This window comes from Fragaria vesca, unplaced genomic scaffold, assembly GCF_000184155.1.
Source record: "Fragaria vesca subsp. vesca unplaced genomic scaffold, FraVesHawaii_1.0 scf0513160_u, whole genome shotgun sequence".
Taxonomy (NCBI): Eukaryota; Viridiplantae; Streptophyta; class Magnoliopsida; order Rosales; family Rosaceae; genus Fragaria; species Fragaria vesca.
Genome location: NW_004443448.1, coordinates 114,386 through 136,393, shown reverse-complemented (window position 1 = coordinate 136,393; position 22,008 = coordinate 114,386). Strand labels below are relative to the sequence as shown.

The window sequence follows — 22,008 nt, the reverse complement described above, 5'->3', positions numbered from 1 at the left end:
TGGGAGGACATTAGTTTGAAACAACTATTAATGTTATTGGTCTCTCTTGTCTTGGTTATTGTTGAAATCAAACTTTCAGTTTGTTCGAATGAATCTTACAGTCATCATAAGGTCATTTCAATTTTCACAGCATATATATTTATACCATTACAGACATTTCAGCAAATTCAGCATCATCCGATCATTTATTTCTCAAACTTACTATTCGTTCAGAGCATATAACTCATAAGTGTAACCTTGCAATGATCTCCTAACCAGAAAACTTAACGGGGACGAGGTTGAGAGCAGTTTTCTTAGAGATAGTAAGGGCAAGTTCCCCAGTTGTTTCTTCCATGTTGATATCCTCCTCCTTCATTCCCTCTGGCAATTTCCAATCAAAGCTGTACAGGAGATTTGCGAGTCCAAGCTCCACTGTCGTCGTCGCCATGTAAATCCCCGGACAAACTCTCCGACCAGCTCCAAACGGCAAGAACTCAAAGTGTTGCCCTTTGAAATCCACAGAGCTACCATCAAACCTTTCTGGGATGAACTCTTCTGGGTCTTTCCAAAATTCTGGATCTCGTGAAATTGCCCAGTCATTAATCATGACTAGTGTTTTTGGTTCAACATCATACCCAAGGACTTTGAAGGGGGCCATGGTTTCTCTAGGAAGAATGAGGGGAGCTGGAGGATGCAGTCGAAGTGATTCTTTGACTATCATCTTGAGGTATGGAAGCTCTTCTGTATCACTTTCAGACACATTTCCTTTGTTTCCAACTACGCTTCTGACTTCATCCTGTGCTTTCTTCATCAGTCTGGGATTCTTAGCTAGTTCTGCCATCGCCCATAGCATTGTAATTGCACCAGTGTCTATCCCACCTAGAAATAAGTTCTGTTTCACAAATATGTAGTTAGGATTAGCAAAATTAACCTGTTAAAAATCGGTTGATTTTGAGTCGAGTCGCTCTAACTCTTGACACTAGGTTTTTCTAATGATTAAGATCACAGGATTAAGAGATATGATTGAGCTTACCACGAGAAGTGCCTTGATGTTATCATGACCAAGATGAGCAGCTCCAAAACCAGTTTGCTCCTTCACAATTTTAAGCAGCACGCCAACTATGTCGTCATGCTCTTGTTGTATCCTCCCAGGCTTGAGATGATCATCAATCACCTGCTGAAAAAAGCGGTGAAGTTCCCCGGAAACCCTTTCGAATTGTCTCTGTTTCCCGGAGATCCTGTCTATAAGATACCCAATTTTGGAAGGAAAAAAATCAGCTGCAGTAAAGCCAGCAAGCATGATTTCAACTTCATGAAGCACTTGATGAAACCTATCGTGCTCGAAACTACTCCCCTCGAAACTTGTCCCCAAAATAACCCTGAAAGCTATACTTCCCATGACAGCAAACAACTTCTCAGTAAGATCAACACATGAGTTAGATGCAGATTCTTTCGATATCGAACTAATCATCTTTGCTACTTCTTCTTCCCTAATAGCCCTATAAGAATGCACTCTTTTCACACTGAAAAGCTCGAGCACACATATCTTTCTTATCTCTCGCCAGTACTCACCGTATGGCGCAAATCCCATGTCTAAGTAGTTGTAGGTGAGTTTTCGAGACCCAGAGGAGGAGGGTCTGCTGCAGCAGTTGAGATCATTGTCTTTCAGGACCTGTTTCGCTGCTTCAGCTGATGAGATGACTAGGGTCGGTATGCGACCGAGGTGTAGGAGCATGACTGGACCGAACTTCTTCGAGAGGCGCCATAGGTTTTGGTGAGGTGATGAACCAGATTGAGTGAACTGGTGTAAATTGCCTATGATGGGAAGCTTGGGAGGGCTTGGTGGGTAGTGCTTCGGTGGCTTTTTGTTCTTGTTCAGTAGAAGAAGTAGAGGGAGAAGGAGGAGAAATGGAAGCCATAAGATTTGTAGTAGGGTGTTGAGACCCATAGGTTCTTCAACGAGATATTATGAGCTATCCTTCTTCTTCTTCTTCGATCTTATATACTGTAAAATCTGAAGAGGAAGTCATGTTCACGTCATACTATATATAGGGCTGCCATGACAGGTGTTGGTGTTGAAAAGATTGGCTTGGAGAAGAAGGGAATTTGTGTTTTTCCAGGTTTGTTGAAAAGATGGTGTCGTAGACTCATAATGCATACAAGAGTAGTAGTGCGATTGTAAAATATGACTAGACGTAAGATGAAGAAGTACGTTTCGATTCCTATTTGTGGTGTTGGTTTGGTTCTCTTGAGAAAATCAAGAAATTAGGAAGACCACCCTTGTGCAGTCTGAAATGACCATAGGCCACAGCACAGAGGTATATATGTTATCTTTAGCGTGTCGCTCATATCACGTATGTGAGTAGCTAGCTGCCAACTATGGTACTGATTCATATAGTTCATCCATTTCTAGAGGCCTCATCGTTTTGGGATAGAAACCGAAGCTGCATTATTCCTATAGATATGAAAAAAATTGTATAAATGCACGATGTGTAAATACATAGTGTAATTTTAGCCATATACAGTGGCGGAATCAGGATTTCACAGTTAGTATGGCTAATTTTGTATGGACATAAGAAATTTTGTTTGAGGTTTGTAACCCAGTGGGAGGCTCATCCTCACAAGTTGTCTGATCAGCGCATCGCCGGCGTCGAGTACGGTGGAGGACTGGAGTCTGGAGGAGAGGAGGAGAAGGAGAGAAAGCAGGAGTAAGAGAGCGTGAAGATGAATGATATTCTGTGAGATTTGTCGCCGGCGTCGATTACGGTGGAGGCGACGGCGGAGAACTGGAGTCTGGAGGAGAGGAGGAGAAGGAGAGAAAGCAGGAGGAGGAGAGCGTGAAGACTGAAGATGACTGATACTCTGTGAGGTTTGATTTGAGAAACAGAGGGTTAATTTGGGTTGTGGGCTATTTGTAATTTAGTGGTCTAATTTGGGTATGGCTAGTACTCTTAGTAGGCTAATATATATGTGTCAGCTGTTGATTCAGCTGATTACTGGTATGACTATAGCCCTAATAGCCACATGAATGGTTCCGCCACTGGTAATATATAAGGACTACAATACATGTATATGTATTATGTTCTTTAATTTTGATAATTTACAAATATATAAATAGATGCACGACATGTACTGAATATTCTCTAGATAGATATGTGCATAAGTAGACGAAAGGAGTGGAGGAGAACAACTCGTTCGGTCACACAAACTGTTCTACAAATGTGGTAGAAGTCGACTATACTGGCCAAATATATGCGACTGCGTGATGGGATCTTCCTGATCGATCTCTATCCTGTCTGTCTGGATAGAGATGTATGAGCAAGGAGCCAGAATTTGTGTATGGATAGAGATGTATGGGATCTTCCTGAGCCATATTTGTGTTCAGTTTTTTCACACAATTTGTTTCAAAGCTTAGAAATCGATCAATAGATGAGACGATTCTTATTGCAACAGCTGAGCTCAGGCTGCCCAGCTGATTATGCAAACAGTCGCACTTTAATTCCAATACATCATTCCTGATGCTTTAATTAACATATTACGAGATGTAGGATTATTAACCTTCGGCCCACCTAGTTCAATTTCCGACCCGAGTCCATCAAGCCCAATATCCTAACTCAACCATGGTTTGAATCCAACCATATAATCAGTTACGTTGGTCAGCTAAACGGGTCCACACACAAACCAACAGCCGAGATTAATCCCCAGAATCGAATCCAACCACTCACAGCATCTCACAAAGAACAGGGTTAGGGATTTTGTCTCTGTTACCAAATTGATCGTCTCCTTTAATTGATCGAGTGAGAATTAGGGTTTGGGGATATGGAGATGGATTACGTCACGGAGTTTCCTCTCTCTCATATTGATCGGCGTCCCAGAAAGAGGCCCAGGTTCGCTTGGGACGGCCCCCAATCCCACCCAAAGGTACCATCTTTACCTTTTATTGCATCCAATTTCTCAAAATTCAGGTCAAGATTTTCACTCTTTGATGCTTTAATCTGTTCTGTGATGTTGAATTTAGCTTTGAGGTATTAATTTCAGCTCAATTTGCTTTGCATTTGTGTCAAAGTTTTGATTTTTTTTTTTGGGAAATAATGTTAAGAATGTTGGTATAGATGATAGAAATGATTCAAGTTTTCAAGATAGTGGCTGAAAAAATCTGATCTTTGCTCAAAATATTGGAAAATTTTAATGATATAAACTTTTGAGGTTGATAATGATCTGGTAGATGTAAGAGGGATGTGGATGTGTTTCGTATTCGGGGTGTTATGCATGTGTGTGTGATCTGCATATACTGGTTTTGTGTTGGTTGATTAGAAAAGATGAGGGAAAATCGTTTAAATGAATGATATATAGCATAGGAGTTGAGTTGTTATATTACTGTTTGTATGGTGGAGTATGAAACCAATGGCTGTGTGTAGGCTCAGTCAGGAATATATTATGAACAAGATGTTGGGAATGGAACGAGCTATGGACCTCCGAGGGTACACCCAGACCATCCTAGTCTTTTTGTAAAGGGGTTGACTCAAAAAGGCTCTCCCCCATGGCGAGAGGACGACAAAGATGGACATTACATGTTTGGTCTTGGAGAGAATTTGACTTCTCGCTGTAATTACATTTAATCACCTTATATATTTCTCTTTGCATTTTTTATGTTTATACTGTAAACTTTTTCATTTAGGGTTTTGTCGTTGAATTACTAAACCACACTGATGCTCTTCTAAACTTTTCATATTTTCTGGATTTTTAAATATAAATATTTGAAATGCTGTAGGTATGCCTTTTAATACCATATTTATTACATCTTTTTCTTTCAGTAACGTCTTAAAATTTATGTGAGTATAGAGAATGTATTCTCATTTCAGACCTTATTTTAGATATTGTTTTAAGCTATATGTCATTCATTCTTACGTCCTTGTTTCTGTCCTTTCAGATAAAATTCACCGGAAAATTGGAGAAGGTTACTATCTTTACTGGATCTACAACTATCTTTGGATGGATTAATGCTTTGGTGGTCTGTTTTCTCATATTTGAACTTTTGCATGACTGTAGGAACTTTTGGTCAGGTTTTGGAATGCTGGGACAGGGAAACAAAGGAGATGGTAGCTATAAAAGTTGTCAGAAGTATCAAGAAATATCGCGAAGCAGCAATGATAGAAATTGATGTGCTACAGTTGCTTGGAAAGTATGACAGAAATGGCAGCCGGTGAGTATTGTTTTCGTAACATTTTTATTTCATTTTTATTGGTCAGTTTTGAGTGAATTTTGTGTCCATTGTTAAATGGCTTTATTCTTTGCAGTTGTGTTCAAATACGGAACTGGTTTGACTATCGTAACCATATATGTATAGTAAGTATATGCTTGATTTTTGATAACATAATTCCCCAACTTCACAAATATTTTGGGGGTTAAGACTTTTTTGAATTCAAATGGTCTTAACAGGTATTTGAGATGCTTGGACCAAGCCTATATGATTTCCTCCGGAAAAATAATTATCGCCCATTTCCTGTTGATCTTGTCCGCGAGCTTGGCAGGCAACTATTGGAATGTGTAGCATGTGTGTAGTTGGACTTCTGTTGTTTCTCTTATCCCAATCAAAGTTTATAGTAACACTTCTGGATGCAATATTTACCTTCAATCATTAAAGAATTTACTGGTAGTTTCTGCTTGTTTTTAAATAAAACCAACAATAAAGGCTGCCTGTGTCATTATTTAGAAATCTGTTTTTGGATATCATAACATGAAGAATGTGGCAGAATATTGAAATACTATGATATTTAATGATTTCTTTGGTTATAATTTTTTGCAGTCATACATGATATGCGTCTCATCCATACCGACTTGAAACCTGAGAATATACTGTTTGTTTCTCCAGAATATGTTAAAGTACCGGACTACAGGGTATGTCTGCCTGAGTTCCTTTGAATTTATTACATTGCAGCTTTTAGTTCATACTTCATCCTTTTACCTTTTACCAGCATTGTTTTAGTAAGGGCAATATTCTTGATTCTTCAAGTTGTTTATTTGGTATTACAGTTTGCATCCCGGTCCCCAAAAGATGGAACCTGTTATAGAAGGTTGCCAAAGTCTAGTGCTATCAAAGTTATTGATTTTGGTAGCACAGCGTATGAACATCAAGAGCACAACTATATTGTATCGACAAGGCACTATCGTGCACCTGAGGTCATTCTAGGTCTGTTTTCTTTCCTGACATTCAATTATCTTCATTTCAAATATTAGTTACGTATGCTTTTTTTTAGCTAAAATTCACATTATACACTTTACAGGACTTGGATGGAGTTATCCATGTGATATTTGGAGTATTGGCTGCATCCTGGTAGAGTTGTGTTCGGTATGTCTCATTATATTGAGCTGATGCCATAAGATGTTAAAGAAAACCTCTACAAAATAAGTTTGATACGGAAAAAATAATTGGAATTATTTCAGGGAGAAGCTTTGTTTCAGACTCATGAAAACCTAGAACACCTGGCTATGATGGAACGGGTACTAGGTCCATTGCCGCAGCACATGTTAAAAAGAGCAGAGTATGTGCCGGCCATTGGAGGGTTTGGATCATGATTTTTATTATCTAGTCTTAGAAAACATTTGTTTAGTTAATTTCACTCGTTCGTTTGCTAATTACGTGTTTTCTGGTTCAGCCGCCATGCTGAAAAGTATGTGAGGAGGGGAAGGTTGGACTGGCCTGAAGGTGCAAATTCTCGGGAAAGTATTAAATCGGTATTAAAGCTACATCGCCTCCAGGTAAATAAAATTCTATAGCTTTTCATTACGTAGTTGTGTTTTGGATATTCTGTGTATTTCTTTTTCGTTTCTTAGCTCTAAACTTGACAAATTTATTTTGTTTGTCAGAATATAGTGATGCAGCATGTAGATCATTCAGCTGGTGATCTCATCGACCTCCTGCAAGGTCTCCTTAGATTTGAGCCCTCTAATAGGCTAACAGCTTCTGAAGCCCTAAGGCATCCCTTCTTTACCAGGGATCATTACAGAAGGTTCTAGTGAGGTGTTTGCAAATACATTCTTGAAGTGTTACTGATTTGCTTGGAGTGCTTGACTGAGTTCTGGGTTATTGAAGAGCCCAAGTGCTTTGCTTTCCTGAATGTTTTCCTGGCATGTGCAACAACCATGAAGATGGCGGCCAAGACCTGGACTAATCAAATATCTGTACTTCTGTAAATAGCCTGTTCTCAGAAGCCTCTCCTTCGATTTTGTACCATGGAAATTAAATGTAACGAGTGGATGTGATTTCTGAACAGGCTTTGCGTTCAAAATATGTACGTCTCAATGTTGTAGAAGGATAAACAATTAGCTGCTATAGACATGGAAATGAATAAAATTGTTGCATGACATATTGAGATGAATTCGTTCTCGTTTACCAGGATGATGGAACCAAAGTTGTACGACATTATTTGTATCAATATCAAATTGAAGAAAACGAAGACATGCAACTCTGATCTCTGTAAGTAATATCAGTTTGTCAGGTTAGTAGGAAGAGCAATATATCAAAAAAGAAGCAACATTCTGAAGAAAATGGACGCCTAATTACTGATGGCTGTCAAAATCAATGCTTCATCAACATGGATACAAAAGTAGAAAAGAAACAAATCCAATGAGAAAAATAAAAGTCGACAAGCTTCCCTGATCAATGTCTTGTCTTGCATTTCCTACCAACCATAACCCCACCAGGAGGTCTCGAGAGCACAACGGTGCAGTCACCATGTAATTTATACGAGTATCGCAACAGGCTTCCGAAATTAGCTCGTGCTCTGAAGTAGCCTTTGATTTCGAAGCCGGCTCTGCTGCTCTCCAGCTGCTTCTTCAGCCTTTGGCTTTCGAGCAATCCGAGACGAACCTGGCTAGCCACCATGTGAACATTTGCAAACATGGATTGATGCTTGCGTGCGGTGAAAGGTTCAATGTAGGTGGTAGCAATGAGGGTGCCACCATAGTAAGCATCAATGTACATGGGACTGAAGTAGACGCTCACCTTCTTGTTGGGGTTGGTGAAGTTTACTAGCACGGTAAGGTCGGCATTGAGGAGATACCCCATGTCGAGATAGGCTGCGTTTAGTGTGGCAGAGGGAATGTCGAACATTGGGGTCCGAGGACGAAAGACTAGATAGACAATGAGGACAATGACACCTGCTAAGATTATGAGGATCCAAAAAATGGCGCAGCACACGCCTGCAGACCATGTTAAGAAGTTGGTTTGTTGAGGGAGTGGCATGCGCAAGCCGTGCGAACCGTGTGGCTGTTCATGTGAGCCATTTGGTGTACGGTGTTGTGGTGTGTGGTGTTGTGGAGTATGGTGGTCTGGAACATGGTGTGGGATTGGTGCTGCCAACGGGACTAGTGGCAAGGAGTCGTGGCCTTGATGCTTGGGGCCAAGATGGTGTTGGTCTTGATCATGGAGAGGAGGTGGTGCCACTGGTACAGGATGTGGCTGAGAATGTCGGCTTTGTTTCTTTGGCCGATGATGTTGGTCTTGATCACGGTGACGAATTGACACCAATGGACCTAGTGGCCGGGATTGGCGGCCTTGATGCTTCACCCGTGGACGGGTTGAGGCTGGCTCGCGCAGAATTGATTGCCGTGGTTCAGACCATTCTGGACTGAGTGGCGGTGCTGCGGAGTGCTGGCCATGATCATGTGGTAGTGGCACAAGGGGTGGTAGCGACTGGGGATATTGGTCTTGCTGCTGTGTTTGGTAGGGGCTGCCAAAATGAGGGTTGGTATCGCGAGGCCGATGCATGGTAGTGTGGAGAGGTAATGAAGAAGAGCAGAGACTTGAAGAGGAATGATAACAGTGAGCATTTATTTCGGAGAGATTGAAGATAAGGGGATGACTTGAAGAAAACTTCAAGGATGATTTATCAAAAGGAAAAGAATCAAACATAACTCAGCATGGGAGGCAAGTAATCTTGGTGGCAACTTTTTTTTAAGTGCTGCTGTATCAAGACATCCCTTCACTTTCATTTTCGAAGAAAAATGCACCCTCAACTCCCAAAAGGGCTTACAAACCTTCGCTTTCATCCCCTAGTCTTTCCCTTTAGAGATATAGCTCATATAAGTGTTAAAGAAGATACAAGTTCTAAATTTTCCAACTGAGAATCATTATCATGTCCAGAAAAACTTCATGAATGGCATATGATGGATTGATGTAAGTGAAGAACCAGGAGCTATTTCTCAGTTCACTTCATATTATTCTGGAACATCTATGACAGTGTACAGAGTTCATACTATCAATAAGGATTAATGTTCCTATGAAAAATTGAAACAAAATCCAAACACTAACCGAAAACAATGGTATCCACATAAGAATTTGATATAATTTATTCCTCTGTGTACTGAACGGATATAAAGACTCCTTCGAATTCTGAATGAACTCGGCCACCTTTGAGCAAAGAACATCTTTACTCATAAACCGAAGATATTCTGCTGTGGCTCAGAGTTGGCCTACTTGCAACTACTGGTTGAAATACTTTTTCTTTAAGATTGTCTTTAAAAAGCAACTTGTCAGTTATATTTGTACTCAACTAATCACTAAAATGATTTCCTTGATTGTTGTCCTGATTGTTCTTCCCTACTCTGAAGGCTCCAGCACTGCAACAAACCGGATTAAGTTAATATATGGAAAACAAAGCTTCATAATTTTTCATCTGCTTTTCTTCAGCAGGAGGTGGCCAAAAATTGTAGCTGTTGCTGCTTGCATTGCCCTACAGGAAAGAAACAATTCAATCCATTATCACTGAGTATTGATTCAGCATATAACTACTAATCCAGCCGTCCCACTCTCAATACAAATAATTTAGTAATTCTCGACAGAGAAAGACCGAGTTACACTCACTGCATTTTGCATATAACAAGCCATGTATGTCCACATTCACATCAGCTATCATGCTCAAGCTGGATTAATAGTATTCTCACACTACCATTCTTGATGCAGATCTGCTGTCTCAGTATGTCAAGAACTACCTCGAGAAATGCCGTGGTGCATCCTAAAACATTTAGAATGTAAAATCAAAAGGGATTTAAGTAGCTGAGACAGCCATTAAGCTAAGAAAGAAAGTTGTGGAAAGAAGATAAATAAAATGTGGTATAAGGTCATGTTCATCCAACTTCAAAGAATGCAGGAAAGATTAAAAGCAGAGACAACAGAATACATTTAACTTACGGAATGTTATGCACCCTAACAATATAATCAATATTTCTGCTAAAAAAGCAACATTGGGAAGCAAATTCAAAACCAATTTGATGTGGCCACTACTATCATCTAGACCCTTGTTCTGCTATTAGTAGGTAACTTCAAGATTTTAAGTGGCCACGAAGCCAATGATACGGAAGGTATAGAGTAAGTAAGAAATTACTCTCACAATATCAATCTAACAAGTCGGCAAAATTAAACCATCGTCTACTAGCAGTAATTGAGGTAAAGAAGACAGGATGAAAGAACAAGGGAGGGACAGGTAGACTACTGAAAAGAAGTAAGTTGCAGTAATTTCATTGCAATTAACGAGAAAGAGTCAATGGGAGTGACAAACCATACAACATAATCATTATGCTCTTCAAATCATCTGGTTGTCCAAGGTTCCAGCCTGCCCTGCATGCATAAAGCAGTGATTCAACCAATCAATGAGGCAATACCGCATAACAAGAATGTAACAAAAACTTTTTTACTAATTCAACAAGCACATCCTTGAATTAGTTTACAAGTTTCAGTTGTTGTCAATGAACTAGATCGTCATGACATAAACAAATGAAAGCAAACAGGATACTGACAATTTATTAGGGTTAACCCGCAAGGTCTTGCCTATTTTCCTTTTTTCTTTCCCTACACCTCCATTGTTTCTCACTTAAATAGGAAAATGTTTGTACTAATACATGGATCACAAAAGTATTTAATTAATTAATTACTCATAAAGGCTTAACAAAAGCTAAAAGCACCCACCTGAATTTTCTATAGCCAGGAAGAGGAACAAGGTAAGAAACAGGCAGGCTTGTTGAGGTGAGATCACCAACTATCAACTTGCTCCAAAAAATGGAAACTGCAACAGTCCAAAGAATAGCATAATCAATGGAACATGTCATCAACCATCTTGAATGCAATAGGTTCTTAAACCACAAGTTTAATACTCATCAATAAGAAGCACCAAAAGTTATATCACTGAAAATAAGAATCACTACTACTGGAGATTGCAAGGAACAACTATTTAGTCACCACCAGAATGAGGATCCATGCATATTCAAAATAGCAAAAATGTTCACTAAAAACATGTAACTAGTTAGTCGACTGATTTAAGAATGTGATTAAGCTCCTTTAGCATATACTAGCAGTAAAATAGACAATAGCTCATTTAAATTTCTCCTAACTACATTCTTAGCATTGAGTAAGTGTTACAAGTCTCTGCACTATGTTCCAAAACATTTACATAAACAGCACAATCATGCAGCCACTAATGCGTGCATATATGCTCAGCGGATTAGAAGTGAAATTTGATGGTCTAATTAGTGATTATCTAAAGGCAAAGTTATATGTACTCTTAGAGAAATGAACTGCCAGAGCTGTCAGCAGTGCCAAAAAAATTTACTTAATACTTTCCCCATAACAAATCATTCAAGTAAAATTTGTAGCTAGGCAATAAACTTCAAAAGTATGAATGGATAACTAAAAGATATAAAGGTGTGGGTATAAAATACAAACCATTTTCCGTTTTCATGCAAGATCTTTTGAATGGACTGCATTAATCAGTGTCTCGGAAAGAACTCTGTCCAGAGTAAAGCCTTTCTCCATCATCTCATCCCATACCCCACAAGCCACAGAAAGCCTCTTGTCTTTTATAAGACCTCCAATTACCACTTTATAAGTTACCTCATCAGGAAAGCATCCTCTAGTCTGCATTTCCTCATATAAATGCATGGCTTCAGTAACTCTAGAAGCCCTACAAAGCCCGCTAATGAGAGCATTATATAAAACCACATCAGCGGTGATTCCCTTCTCTAACATATCATTGAACATGTCACAAGCCATTGCAATCTTCCCACTCTTACATAGATGATCAATTATTGTAGTGTAAAATATACGATCAGGCAACAGATCCATCCCTGTCATCTGATCAAGAAGCTTCTTGGCTACATCTGAACTACCTTCTCTTAAAAAAGCTCCTATCAGAATAGTAAATGTAACAACATCCGGTAATATTCCCTTTTGAAACATTTCCTGAAACAGTTTGTATGCTCTTCTAGTTTGGCCTCCCTTGCAACACGCCATAATAATGGTATTAAATGAAACAACATTACACAAACCTTTAGGCTCCATCATGTTCTTCATAAACAAATACGCCTTTTCGGGTCTATTATCTTTACAAAGACCCTTAAGAAACCCATTATAACTATACGCATCCAGCTTCATCCCAATCTTCTCCATTTGTCTCATCAACTTCTCCGCCTCCTCCAACATGAACTCATTACAACAATAATTCAACAACACATTATGCGTCACCAAATCCGGCTTGCACCCATTCCTCTTCATAAACAACTTAATCGCCTGCGCCTTGTCAATCCTCCTCGCTCGACAAAACCCACTAATCAGCGCGTTGTAAATCAAATTATTAAACTCCACACCACCCTTCATCTCGCCAATCACAAGGTCATAAGCCAAATCAACCTTCCCACCTCCACACAACCCAACAACAAGCGCGGTGCACGCAATAGTATCAGGCCTAAACCCTTTACTAATCATACCATTCCAAATCTCAACCGCATTATCGAACCTCCCAGCTTTACACAACCCATGAATCACAATAGTATACGACACAACATCCGGCTCCCTCCCCTTGTCCGCCATCCTATCAAACACCTCCAGAGCATAATGTATCCTATTTTCTTGGCAAAGTAAATTCAAGTAAATATTAAAAGCCCAAATATCGGGGACGGAACCTAATCTATCCATGTCCCTTAGAAGCTTCTCGATCAACGTAAAGTTGTTTACATTACACAGGCCGGAAATGAACCTGGAGTAAGTGAAGGGGGTTAGGGAGAAGCCCTGTGGGGCCATCTCGTAGTAGTAATGCTCGGCGAGGTCGTAACGGGAGTGCTTGACGAGGACGCCGATGAAACGATTGTAGTCGACGCTGAAGACGCGGCAGTTTGATTGGGTCATTTCGTCGAACACGTGGAGGGCGTGGTCGATGAGGCCGGTCTTCACGTAGTGGGTCATGCGACTGCGGTAGATGAGGCGGTGGGCGCCGAGGGTAGTGTGATACATGTCAGAGAGGGGAATGCATAGCAGAGGATCGTGGAGCGACCTCAGAGCTGTGGCTGCTGCCGAGCACCTGTGGCTTCGGCAGTAGAGGTGAGGAGTGAAATGGGTTGCGGGAAAGAAGAGGAAGGTCGAAATGGGTGGGTCGGCGCTATCAGTTGTGTATTGGGCTTTTAGGTCTGCTGGGCTTTTGGATTGGGCTGAAGAATGGGGATGAGTCCGGGAGGAATTTATATCGGGGTGCGCTGAATAAGTGAAGACACATGTGATCGCGCATTTTGTGTGTCTTATTTGCTCTGGCTAAGATGCGAGCTCTTTATTTCATCAAATGGCTGCGACCTCCCAAGTGTAGGTTGAAAATAAGTGTCACCGAAACTAGTGCTAACATAATGAGAAATCTGATAGTATTAATCTATGGCTGAGTGAGCAAATATCATTCAGTTATGTCACCACCCTTGTAAAACGAATATAGTAGCTGGAAATGCAATCTTGGCTAATTGGAGGATGTTATAATACATATCTATTGTAGAGACTCTCGTTATTATCTCAAGAGCTTCTAGTAATTTGAGATTTATGTATCATGTCCCACCCCACCGCCTTCCCACACACGCTGTATTCGGAAGTTTCATTAACGATCATGTGAGATCAAAAGTATTGGCCTATTTGAAAACAAAAGAAAAAATTATCTTTGATGGAACAAACCAAGAGAAAAAGCGAATGATCGCTTCTCATACAACACTAGCTCTAGTGATAACAAAAAAAATTATCTAAAAGTGAGAAGTCTTTTTTTTTATATATTATATAATCATCCATACTTAAATTATATATTCGTGATCAACATAATTATAGTAATGAAAATTACGACGGGCATTGAGAGGATTTGCTATCAGCCAAAGACTAATACAAGGTTTGGGCGGGGACGATTAGAACAAAAAGTTGTTTTGTTTTTCTTGGCCACCTTAATTGACCATTACTTTCTTCTTCCTTCTAAATTGCATATATTTTGTTTCTATGCAACCGACGTCGTTGACTACAACTGTATGGGTCTACGATTAGTTTTCATACCAAGAGCAAACCCATGATTATCTATTTATTTTTCAATAATTTCAAAATAAAATTAGGGCTTGTTCAAAAGGGTCGATAAGTGTATGTAATGTATAAATGTTACGATACAGCCTCATTTACCTAGTCAGCTACTGATAAGGAAACATCTTGTCAATAATTGTCAGATCAGTCAGATCAACCATTATAATGTTATGTTTAATCATTTTAATGATATACACTAATTAAAAAATAATAATAATGTATATAAATCACTACATATTTGAGGATTTCTATCGACAGAAAATAAAGACATATTTGAGGATGCCACTTGTGAGAAACTAGTGTCCATCTTTGGGTATTATTGTTGAGAACATTGTTGAAGATGAACAAGTGGAATATCAAACTTTATGTCAAGAGTGAAGACTAGCTAGCTAGTGGTAACATAAGATCTAAAAATGTAGCATTCATTCAACATGTTGTGCTTTGCTTTAGTTAATCCCAAAGTCAAGTTTCCAACTCATTTTGGTCCATCCCACGTTAGCTAGCTTTAGGTTTGGGGAAATCTAAACCCCACGCTGTATACATTGTCGTTGACTAAAGAGGTTATGCCTTAAGTAAATGTTCTAAAAAACGGCTTAAGCGGTCGCCAAGGCGCCGCCTGGGAGCCCGGAGAATGGTTGTCGTCCCGATTTTAGGCAAATCGGCGAGTGTAGGCGGCTGACCGTTTTTTGGCTACCTGGGCGGCGCCTAGGCGGCTGGGCAGCTGGGCGGGCACCTAGGCGGTTGGGCGGCCAAAAACTTTATTTTTTTTATTTTTATTTTTTAAAGTGAAAACCATGGATTTAAATGAAGAGAAAGAAGAAACTATGGATTTTGAGTTTGACTCTAGTACCGAAGAAGTACTTTAAGGATGTGGAGAAGAAGAATAAGAGGAGTAGGCTTACAACTTACAAGAATGTATTTTTAGTTATTTGAATTGTATTTAGACATTGTTGCCTAGTTGGTGAATTGCGTTTTTTATTTTTGGATTTTCTTAAAGATATTGTTGTTTAATTGCGTTTCTTACTTACTTCAATGACATTGTTGTTGAATTGTATTTCTTATTTTCCTAAGAACATTGTTGTTAGTACATTTTTAAAGACAAATGCGATGTATTTTTATTATTTTCAGCGTTATATATTGTTTTTTCATTATTTTCAGACATTATAATACATATTTTAATTGTATTTATATAATTATTTGTTATTAAAAAATAAAATAAATACAAAAATAAAAATCCGATTAATCCCCGATTAATCCTCGTTTAATCCCCGATTAATCTTTTGGGCGCTGTCTGCCCGACTAGCGCCCAACGTTTTTTAGAACCTTGAGTTCAGTTACATGTCATTTGTTTGTTCAAGCCTAATATATTATCATACGTTATAAATGATCGCTTGTTAATTTGAAAATATCATTGCCACGAGATATTATCTTACTTTATTTTTGGTGCTTCTTGAATGGGATTTTGATATGTGTGATTGTTAGACTCTGATTTGTATAAAGGGATTTGGATTAGGTTTGTCGTTATTAATCACTAAAGTTATAACTTGTTTGCTTTTTCGCAAGATTGGTCAAAATTGATATTACCTTGTTGGAAAATAAGCTATTACCAATCAGAATTTGAAACAAATCAATTTTCCATTGTTAGGACAGTTCTGTTACTTCAGGTAGCTCAGAATTTACGAGCGGATTGCTGCAACAACAATTTAAATGTTGTCATTAAACAAATGTATGACATAGAAGATTATGAAAATAAAATAGATCATTATTCTTTCATTTCAATTGTTTACACTGATGTTCAAACCGTTGATCGGGTTTAGTGATGTATCAACTCAAGTTACTAGAATGTAGGACTACAAATTAGAGTGCCATCTTTGGATGACTTAATCTTCATGAAACAACAACAACAACAACGATAACAATTAGTATATATATAAGAATAACACAACTGGTGAGATTTTGGCAAGGAATTGAGGACCATCTCCACTGCCTTAATATAGTTTGATTCACGTCTGTCATTCTGTCAAGATGAACAGTTTTATTTGTTTTCTTTCGTTTAATTTTTTCTCAAATGTGTCGACTTGTTTGCTTTCATTCCAAATTTATAACCTAAAACCAACAAATGATGATGATTTTCATTATTTTTTTGGTTAAATGGGTTTAGAAGCTAACCTAGCTAGGAGATTCGGCCACATGCCCGGTTTCATTTATTATATTACCAATAAAGTTTTGAAAGATACATATGAATCCTCGTAGAGCACATCCTGGATAATTACAAGGATCTCATTTGACTAGTAATCATCTAAATAATCAACATTAGCAAAGTTGATCAATCTATGAGCTACACTGTACCAATTGTTTCACGATAAATAGATCGTAAATTGAAATAAAGAATTGCGCCCAAATAGGCTACGATGGTTTTCATTTTTAGAAAAGAAGAGATATGCTATATCCAAAACGTACGAACTATCAAGTAAATTTTCTTGGTCAACAATATCAAGTGGATTTAGACACTCAATCCAACTAACTAGCTAGTAGTTGTTTCATGAAAGAACATATTTGTAACTAGCTCGGCTGAGTTTACTTGATACTTGAGCCAATGGTTACTAGCTCAAATATATTTCTTTGATAGAAAATATCAAAAAGACTCGGACACTCGGTCCAGGCAATAACTATTTCTTGAAAGGAGATAATTGAAATAGTTACTAGCTCGGCTGAGTTTACTTGTTACTTGAGCCAACTGTTAGTGCTACTAACATTGTTCTTTAATAGTCACAAATATGAAATATCAAGTGGATTCAAACACTCGGTCCAGCCAGCCAGTAACTGTTTCTAGAAAGAAACACTTGTAATGGTTACTAGCTCAATTGAGTTTACATGCCACTCGAGTCAACAATTATTAGCTCAAATATAAGTAAACTCATTCAATACTAAACAAAAACAAAACAAGTAGTTTCAAGAAACCTGCACTACAACCTCTCGAGCCTAACCTCACATTGTATCATCCCAGCACAAACAACTTCACCCTCAATGACTCAATCATATATCTTCATCTACATGCTTACAATCCAAAGCACATTCTATGCATGATCCACGCCTCTCTTAACTTAAAAGTGTTCTTAATCACCATTTTAAACAATAATTACAACTTTTCTAGTCGTGGACTCCCAACCACTACGAGTCTACGACCGCGACCTCCGTAACAGGGCTGCACCGTAGCGTCGCTGTACCCAATCCCTCCCCCATCAATATTTTTAACTATTAAAATAATATTCCCCACAATCTCGGTCTGAACTCATAAACCACTCTGTACAAAACATCAATGACATCACAAGACTCGACATGCCCTTTCTTTCCTTATTCCCGCGATGACGACGTGGCACTTTGACCCATTCTTTCTTCGTCTTCTTAAAACCCACCCAACCTGACTCGGTCCAACTCGCTCCTCCACAACTCACTCTCTTCTTCCTTTCCTATATCCTTCAAAGTCTCTCGTACAAAACCCGACAGACCATCCTGCTTGATACAGCTTTGTTCAAGTAAGTGACTTTGATTTCTTTTGCTTTGAACCCAACAACAAAAAAGAACAGTTATTGCTTTTGGGTTCAGTTTTCTTGTTGCTTGTCTATGTCTACATAGGTAGAATCTATGAGGTTTTACTGGGTCGTTTTCGTGTTTGAATTTTCCTTCATGATTCTAGATTGAATAGTATAACTAGGAATAGAGATGGTCAAGTGCTTTAGGTGAGAAAAAAATGAGAAAGGATGGATTAGCTTGATGGTTTTCCATGAAGTATCCTTTCATGGGTAGCCATTAGAATTTAGAGACTTTATTTTAGAAAAAAGAGAGAGATGTTGGGTGAGGAAGAGAAGAGCGGGCTGGCCGGAAATGCTACCCGGAAAAGCTATCTCCGGTCGATGTCATGGAGTGACCGTTCACCTTCCAAGGCTAATAATCCTTATCCAAAGCCGCAGCTGAATAATAAAGCAAGGTCTTGCTTACCTCCACTGCAGCCTCTTTCAATTGCCAAGTGTAGTGTTAAGGAGTGGCCTAAGGCAGGTTCTGATGATCTTGGTGTCTGGCCTCAGCCCCAAACTCCTAGAGGGTCTGCTGCTAAAGCGTTTCCGGGTTCGAATTCGGAACAGGGTGGGAGAGAGTTTGAGTTTAAGAAAGATAAGCTTGCTTTTTTTGATAAGGAGTGCTCTAGGATTGCGGAGCATATATACTTGGGGAGTGATGCTGTGGCTAAGAACCGGGAGGTTTTGAGGAAGAATGGGATCACACATGTGCTTAACTGTGTAGGGTTTGTGTCTCCTGAGTATTTCAAGAATGATCTTGTGTACAAGACTCTCTGGTTGAAGGATAGCCCCTCGGAGGACATTACAAGCATTTTGTATGATGTGTTTGATTATTTTGAAGATGTGAGGAAGCAGAATGGGAGGGTTTTTGTGCATTGTTGTCAGGGAGTGTCGCGGTCGACCTCTTTGGTGATTGCATACCTTATGTGGAGGGAGGGCCAGAGCTTTCAAGATGCATTTCAGTATGTCAAGGCTGCAAGAGGGGTGACTAACCCCAATATGGGGTTTGCTTGTCAACTTCTGCAGTGCCAGAAGCGGGTTCATGCTGTGCCTGCAAGCCCGAGTTCCGTGTTAAGGATGTACAGGATGGCCCCGCATTCGTCGTATGATCCTCTTCATCTGGTGCCGAAGATGTTAAACCATCCAGGTGCACAAGGACTCGACTCTCGTGGTGCTTTTGTTGTCCATGTTCCATCTGCTATATATGTGTGGATTGGAAAGGATTGCAACACAAAGATGTCAGATAATGCAAGAGCAGCTGCCCTTCAAGTCATCCAGTATGAGAGGGCAAAAGGTCCAATCGTGGATATCAACGAAGGCAAGGAGCCATTAGAATTTTGGGATGCTATTTCCAGCGGGCTTTCAGAAGAGGATTGCAGCAAGGGAGATGTCAAAAAGGATGGAACTTTTTCTTCTGGAGGCGATAAGGTTGCTGCAGTGACTTGTATTCCAGTGGGTGAAAGGAAGGTTGGTGACTATGATTTGGATTTCGAAATTTTCCAAAAGGCACTTGCTGGTGGGGTTGTTCCACCATTTTCAGTATCAAATACTGAGTCTGAAACTTGCCTTCCTGCTAGAGAAAATGGATGGGGCAGATTGCGGCAAAAGTTTGCTAGCGGAATTATGAAGGATTTGGTCACATCTTCTGAGGTGAACTGTGGCTCTACCCTGTCCAGTGATGGACCTGATATGGTTGTGGAAGCTAACAAGGAAGCAGAAAACCCTGTTTCTTTGATTGAGCCTTCATCACCATTGTCAGCGTCAAGCCACTTTTGTGGTTCACCAGATTCCTTTGAATGTTTTCCAATTAGTAGCCCAGATAAGATAAGAGATACTTTTAGGGAAGTAGGACGCTCTGTTGCTCTTACCAATCCATTATCATTTCCAACAGCTGACTGTGGGTCACCAGATTCTTGTTCTTGGTTTCCTGATAATAATCTTAAGTTTAGCTCAAAATCCCCAACACTCTCCCCTTCAACCTCTGAATACTCTAGTTCATCATTTACATTTTCACCCTCATCTTCTAATTGGTCGGACTTGTCATGCTTGTCTTCTCAACAGCCTTCACCTTCAGGCTTGGATTCTGCAGATCCATTATGTATTAAGCATAGTTCCTTAGCTGACAGCTCACGGTTACTTTTCAAAGAATCTGTCTCTTCACCTAGAGAGGCATTTTCAGCTAATTGCACTTTGCAAGTGACAAATACATGTTTGACATGTAAAGGGATTTCCCCTTCTATTGCAGAACGTAGAGGGAGTAAACCTCCACCTCTAATGTTACCCTCAGTTGAGGAATCACCTAAAGTTTCGAGGAATTTGGTACGATCATGGTCGTTTTCTTTACCTGACTTGGATGATGATCTGATGGACACTGATTGCAACCAAACCGAAAATGTGAGCAACAGAGAAGAGCTAATGTTGGATGTTGACATTATCAACCCTGAAAGTGAATTACAATCTGAAACGACCGGGGAAGCTGCAGAGGTGATTAACCCCGTTTTGTACCAGTGGCCTTCTTTGAATAAAGTGGTGATGCACCAGTCTGGCAAACTTCATTCTAGATCAGCATATCTTTTGCTAGCTCCAGATGCGACTGTGGGTGCAAATAAACCTGGTGTATTATTTGTCTGGTTGGGACGTGGTATTTTGCATGAGAAAGGGCAAAATGCAACATTTCAGGATAGCCATCTTCACTGGGAAACCATAGGACACTGCTTCCTTGAGCATATGGGTTTACCTACGAGTGCCCCTGTACAGGTACATTGCAATTTGTTCGGCTCTATCTTATTATTTGTTTTTTTTTTTTTTTTTTCTCGTTTTACAATATGTAGTCCGTTTTAAAACTAATGCAGAGTAATGAATTAAGAGTTTGTTTTTACAAGTGGGTAAGTGAAGCAGCTATATTTAGCTGGAAAAAAAGATGCTGATTCTTTTTTTTTACGTAGATTATTTTTGCCCTTGAGTATTTGCTTCCCCAATCAAATTTCGGCAGGGCTCTAATTAGCCAAGTCAGTATACTGTGAAATGTGTTAATGAATATAGTGGTGCACACCCTAATATAGATGATGAGTAATTTCATGATTGGCCTGTAAAGAAATAAGATTAGCATAAACAGAGAGTATCCATTTTTATGAACCAAGTAACCGTTTAATATTGGATCATTTCAGTAGATTTTTTTTTTGGGAATGGTTGTTGTAGCCTGATATGCTAATTTGGCATGTAAAAAAGCAGCTTAGCAGAAACGCCCTGTATCCATTTTCATCAAGCAAGGTGCTCTGATTTAAACACACTGGGTCTTTCCACTTAAAAGTTAAATCTAGCCTACGATTAATATCCCTAACCATACATCAGAAATGTATTGGAACATCTATCCAAAATAAAAGTATTGGAACCACAATAGAGAAGCCACAGAAGAGGTAGTGTTCCTATTTTTCAATATCACTGTAAGATACAAGTAGCTTTTATCAGAAAGCATTGCCAGTACTATATGGTTGCACTCATAAACAGAAACTCATCACACTGACCAAACAAGTCTAACTCATAACCTCTCTGGTTCTCATACAATGCTTGCTGCTAATCAATTTTTATTGTTTCTTTTTGTTGCAAGTCTAAAGTGCATTTTGATATCTGCAGATAGTAAGAGAAGGGGAGGAGCCAGAAGAGTTCCTGATCCATCTCAGCTGTAAATCAATACAGAACACATAAATAAACAGACATGAATAAGACAGAACTAGAAGGATCAGAGTTTTACGAAGGATTTTGGTTCATGATCTTTCAAGCATATTGGAACGGCCGGGTGGATCAGTTGCAGATTGAAAAGTTGGGTTGGCATCCAAGGCAGTGCAAAGTGTTTCATATCTGCTTGTGTGATGTATGGAGGGGTTCAGAAAATATGTACAGAAGATATGTCTGCTCTATGCAGATAGGATTTTATCAGTAAAGTTTTGTTATCTTGGCAAACAGACAGTTCAAATAATTGTATCTAGTATATATAAGTTACCTCGTCCAACATCGAAGGTGTTGCCGGTTTAGGGCTATTTGAAAAGCTCATTTGATTTTGCACAAGAAGAGGATAGTAATAACCGAATTCAA

The 22,008-nt window shown here is 39.3% G+C and overlaps 5 protein-coding genes across 7 annotated transcripts; 2 read left to right on the top strand and 3 right to left on the bottom strand.

Annotated features, from left to right (window-relative positions):
• Positions 1–110: 110 nt before the first annotated feature.
• Positions 111–2,022, bottom strand: LOC101306590 (cytochrome P450 71B34-like). 3 transcript variants are annotated; one of them, XM_004309946.1, is made up of 3 exons: positions 1,552–1,995; positions 1,013–1,257; positions 111–871 (listed from the first exon to the last, which is right to left on the bottom strand). In XM_004309946.1, exons 1-3 carry the CDS (start codon positions 1,925–1,927, stop codon positions 251–253), a joined length of 1,242 nt encoding a protein of 413 aa, XP_004309994.1. In that variant the 5' UTR covers positions 1,928–1,995; the 3' UTR covers positions 111–250. The 3 variants fall into 3 exon arrangements, with proteins under 3 accessions (XP_004309994.1, XP_004309995.1, XP_004309993.1); XM_004309947.1 differs by having other exon boundaries at positions 1,013–1,221; XM_004309945.1 differs by having other exon boundaries at positions 1,013–2,022.
• A 1,658-nt stretch (positions 2,023–3,680) lies between these two features.
• On the top strand, positions 3,681–7,399 carry LOC101305429 (serine/threonine-protein kinase AFC2-like). The gene is made up of 12 exons (XM_004309941.1): positions 3,681–3,900; positions 4,398–4,584; positions 4,910–4,936; positions 5,029–5,182; positions 5,277–5,325; positions 5,419–5,533; positions 5,786–5,877; positions 6,013–6,169; positions 6,264–6,328; positions 6,424–6,521; positions 6,636–6,738; positions 6,847–7,399. Exons 1-12 carry the CDS (start codon positions 3,799–3,801, stop codon positions 6,994–6,996), a joined length of 1,299 nt encoding a protein of 432 aa, XP_004309989.1. The 5' UTR covers positions 3,681–3,798; the 3' UTR covers positions 6,997–7,399.
• Positions 7,400–7,639: 240 nt separating this feature from the next.
• Positions 7,640–8,749, bottom strand: LOC101308539. Its single transcript, XM_004310109.1, has one exon. The coding sequence runs from the start codon at positions 8,747–8,749 to the stop codon at positions 7,640–7,642; it is 1,110 nt and encodes a 369-aa protein (XP_004310157.1).
• Positions 8,750–11,710: 2,961 nt separating this feature from the next.
• Positions 11,711–13,261, bottom strand: LOC101308251 (pentatricopeptide repeat-containing protein At1g13040, mitochondrial-like). Its single transcript, XM_004310108.1, has one exon. The coding sequence runs from the start codon at positions 13,259–13,261 to the stop codon at positions 11,711–11,713; it is 1,551 nt and encodes a 516-aa protein (XP_004310156.1).
• A 4,530-nt stretch (positions 13,262–17,791) lies between these two features.
• Positions 17,792–21,925, top strand: LOC101305133 (protein-tyrosine-phosphatase MKP1-like). Its single transcript, XM_004309940.1, has 2 exons — positions 17,792–20,673; positions 21,550–21,925. The coding sequence occupies exons 1-2, from the start codon at positions 18,190–18,192 to the stop codon at positions 21,619–21,621; spliced, it is 2,556 nt and encodes an 851-aa protein (XP_004309988.1). The 5' UTR covers positions 17,792–18,189; the 3' UTR covers positions 21,622–21,925.
• The last annotated feature ends 83 nt before the right edge of the window (positions 21,926–22,008 follow it).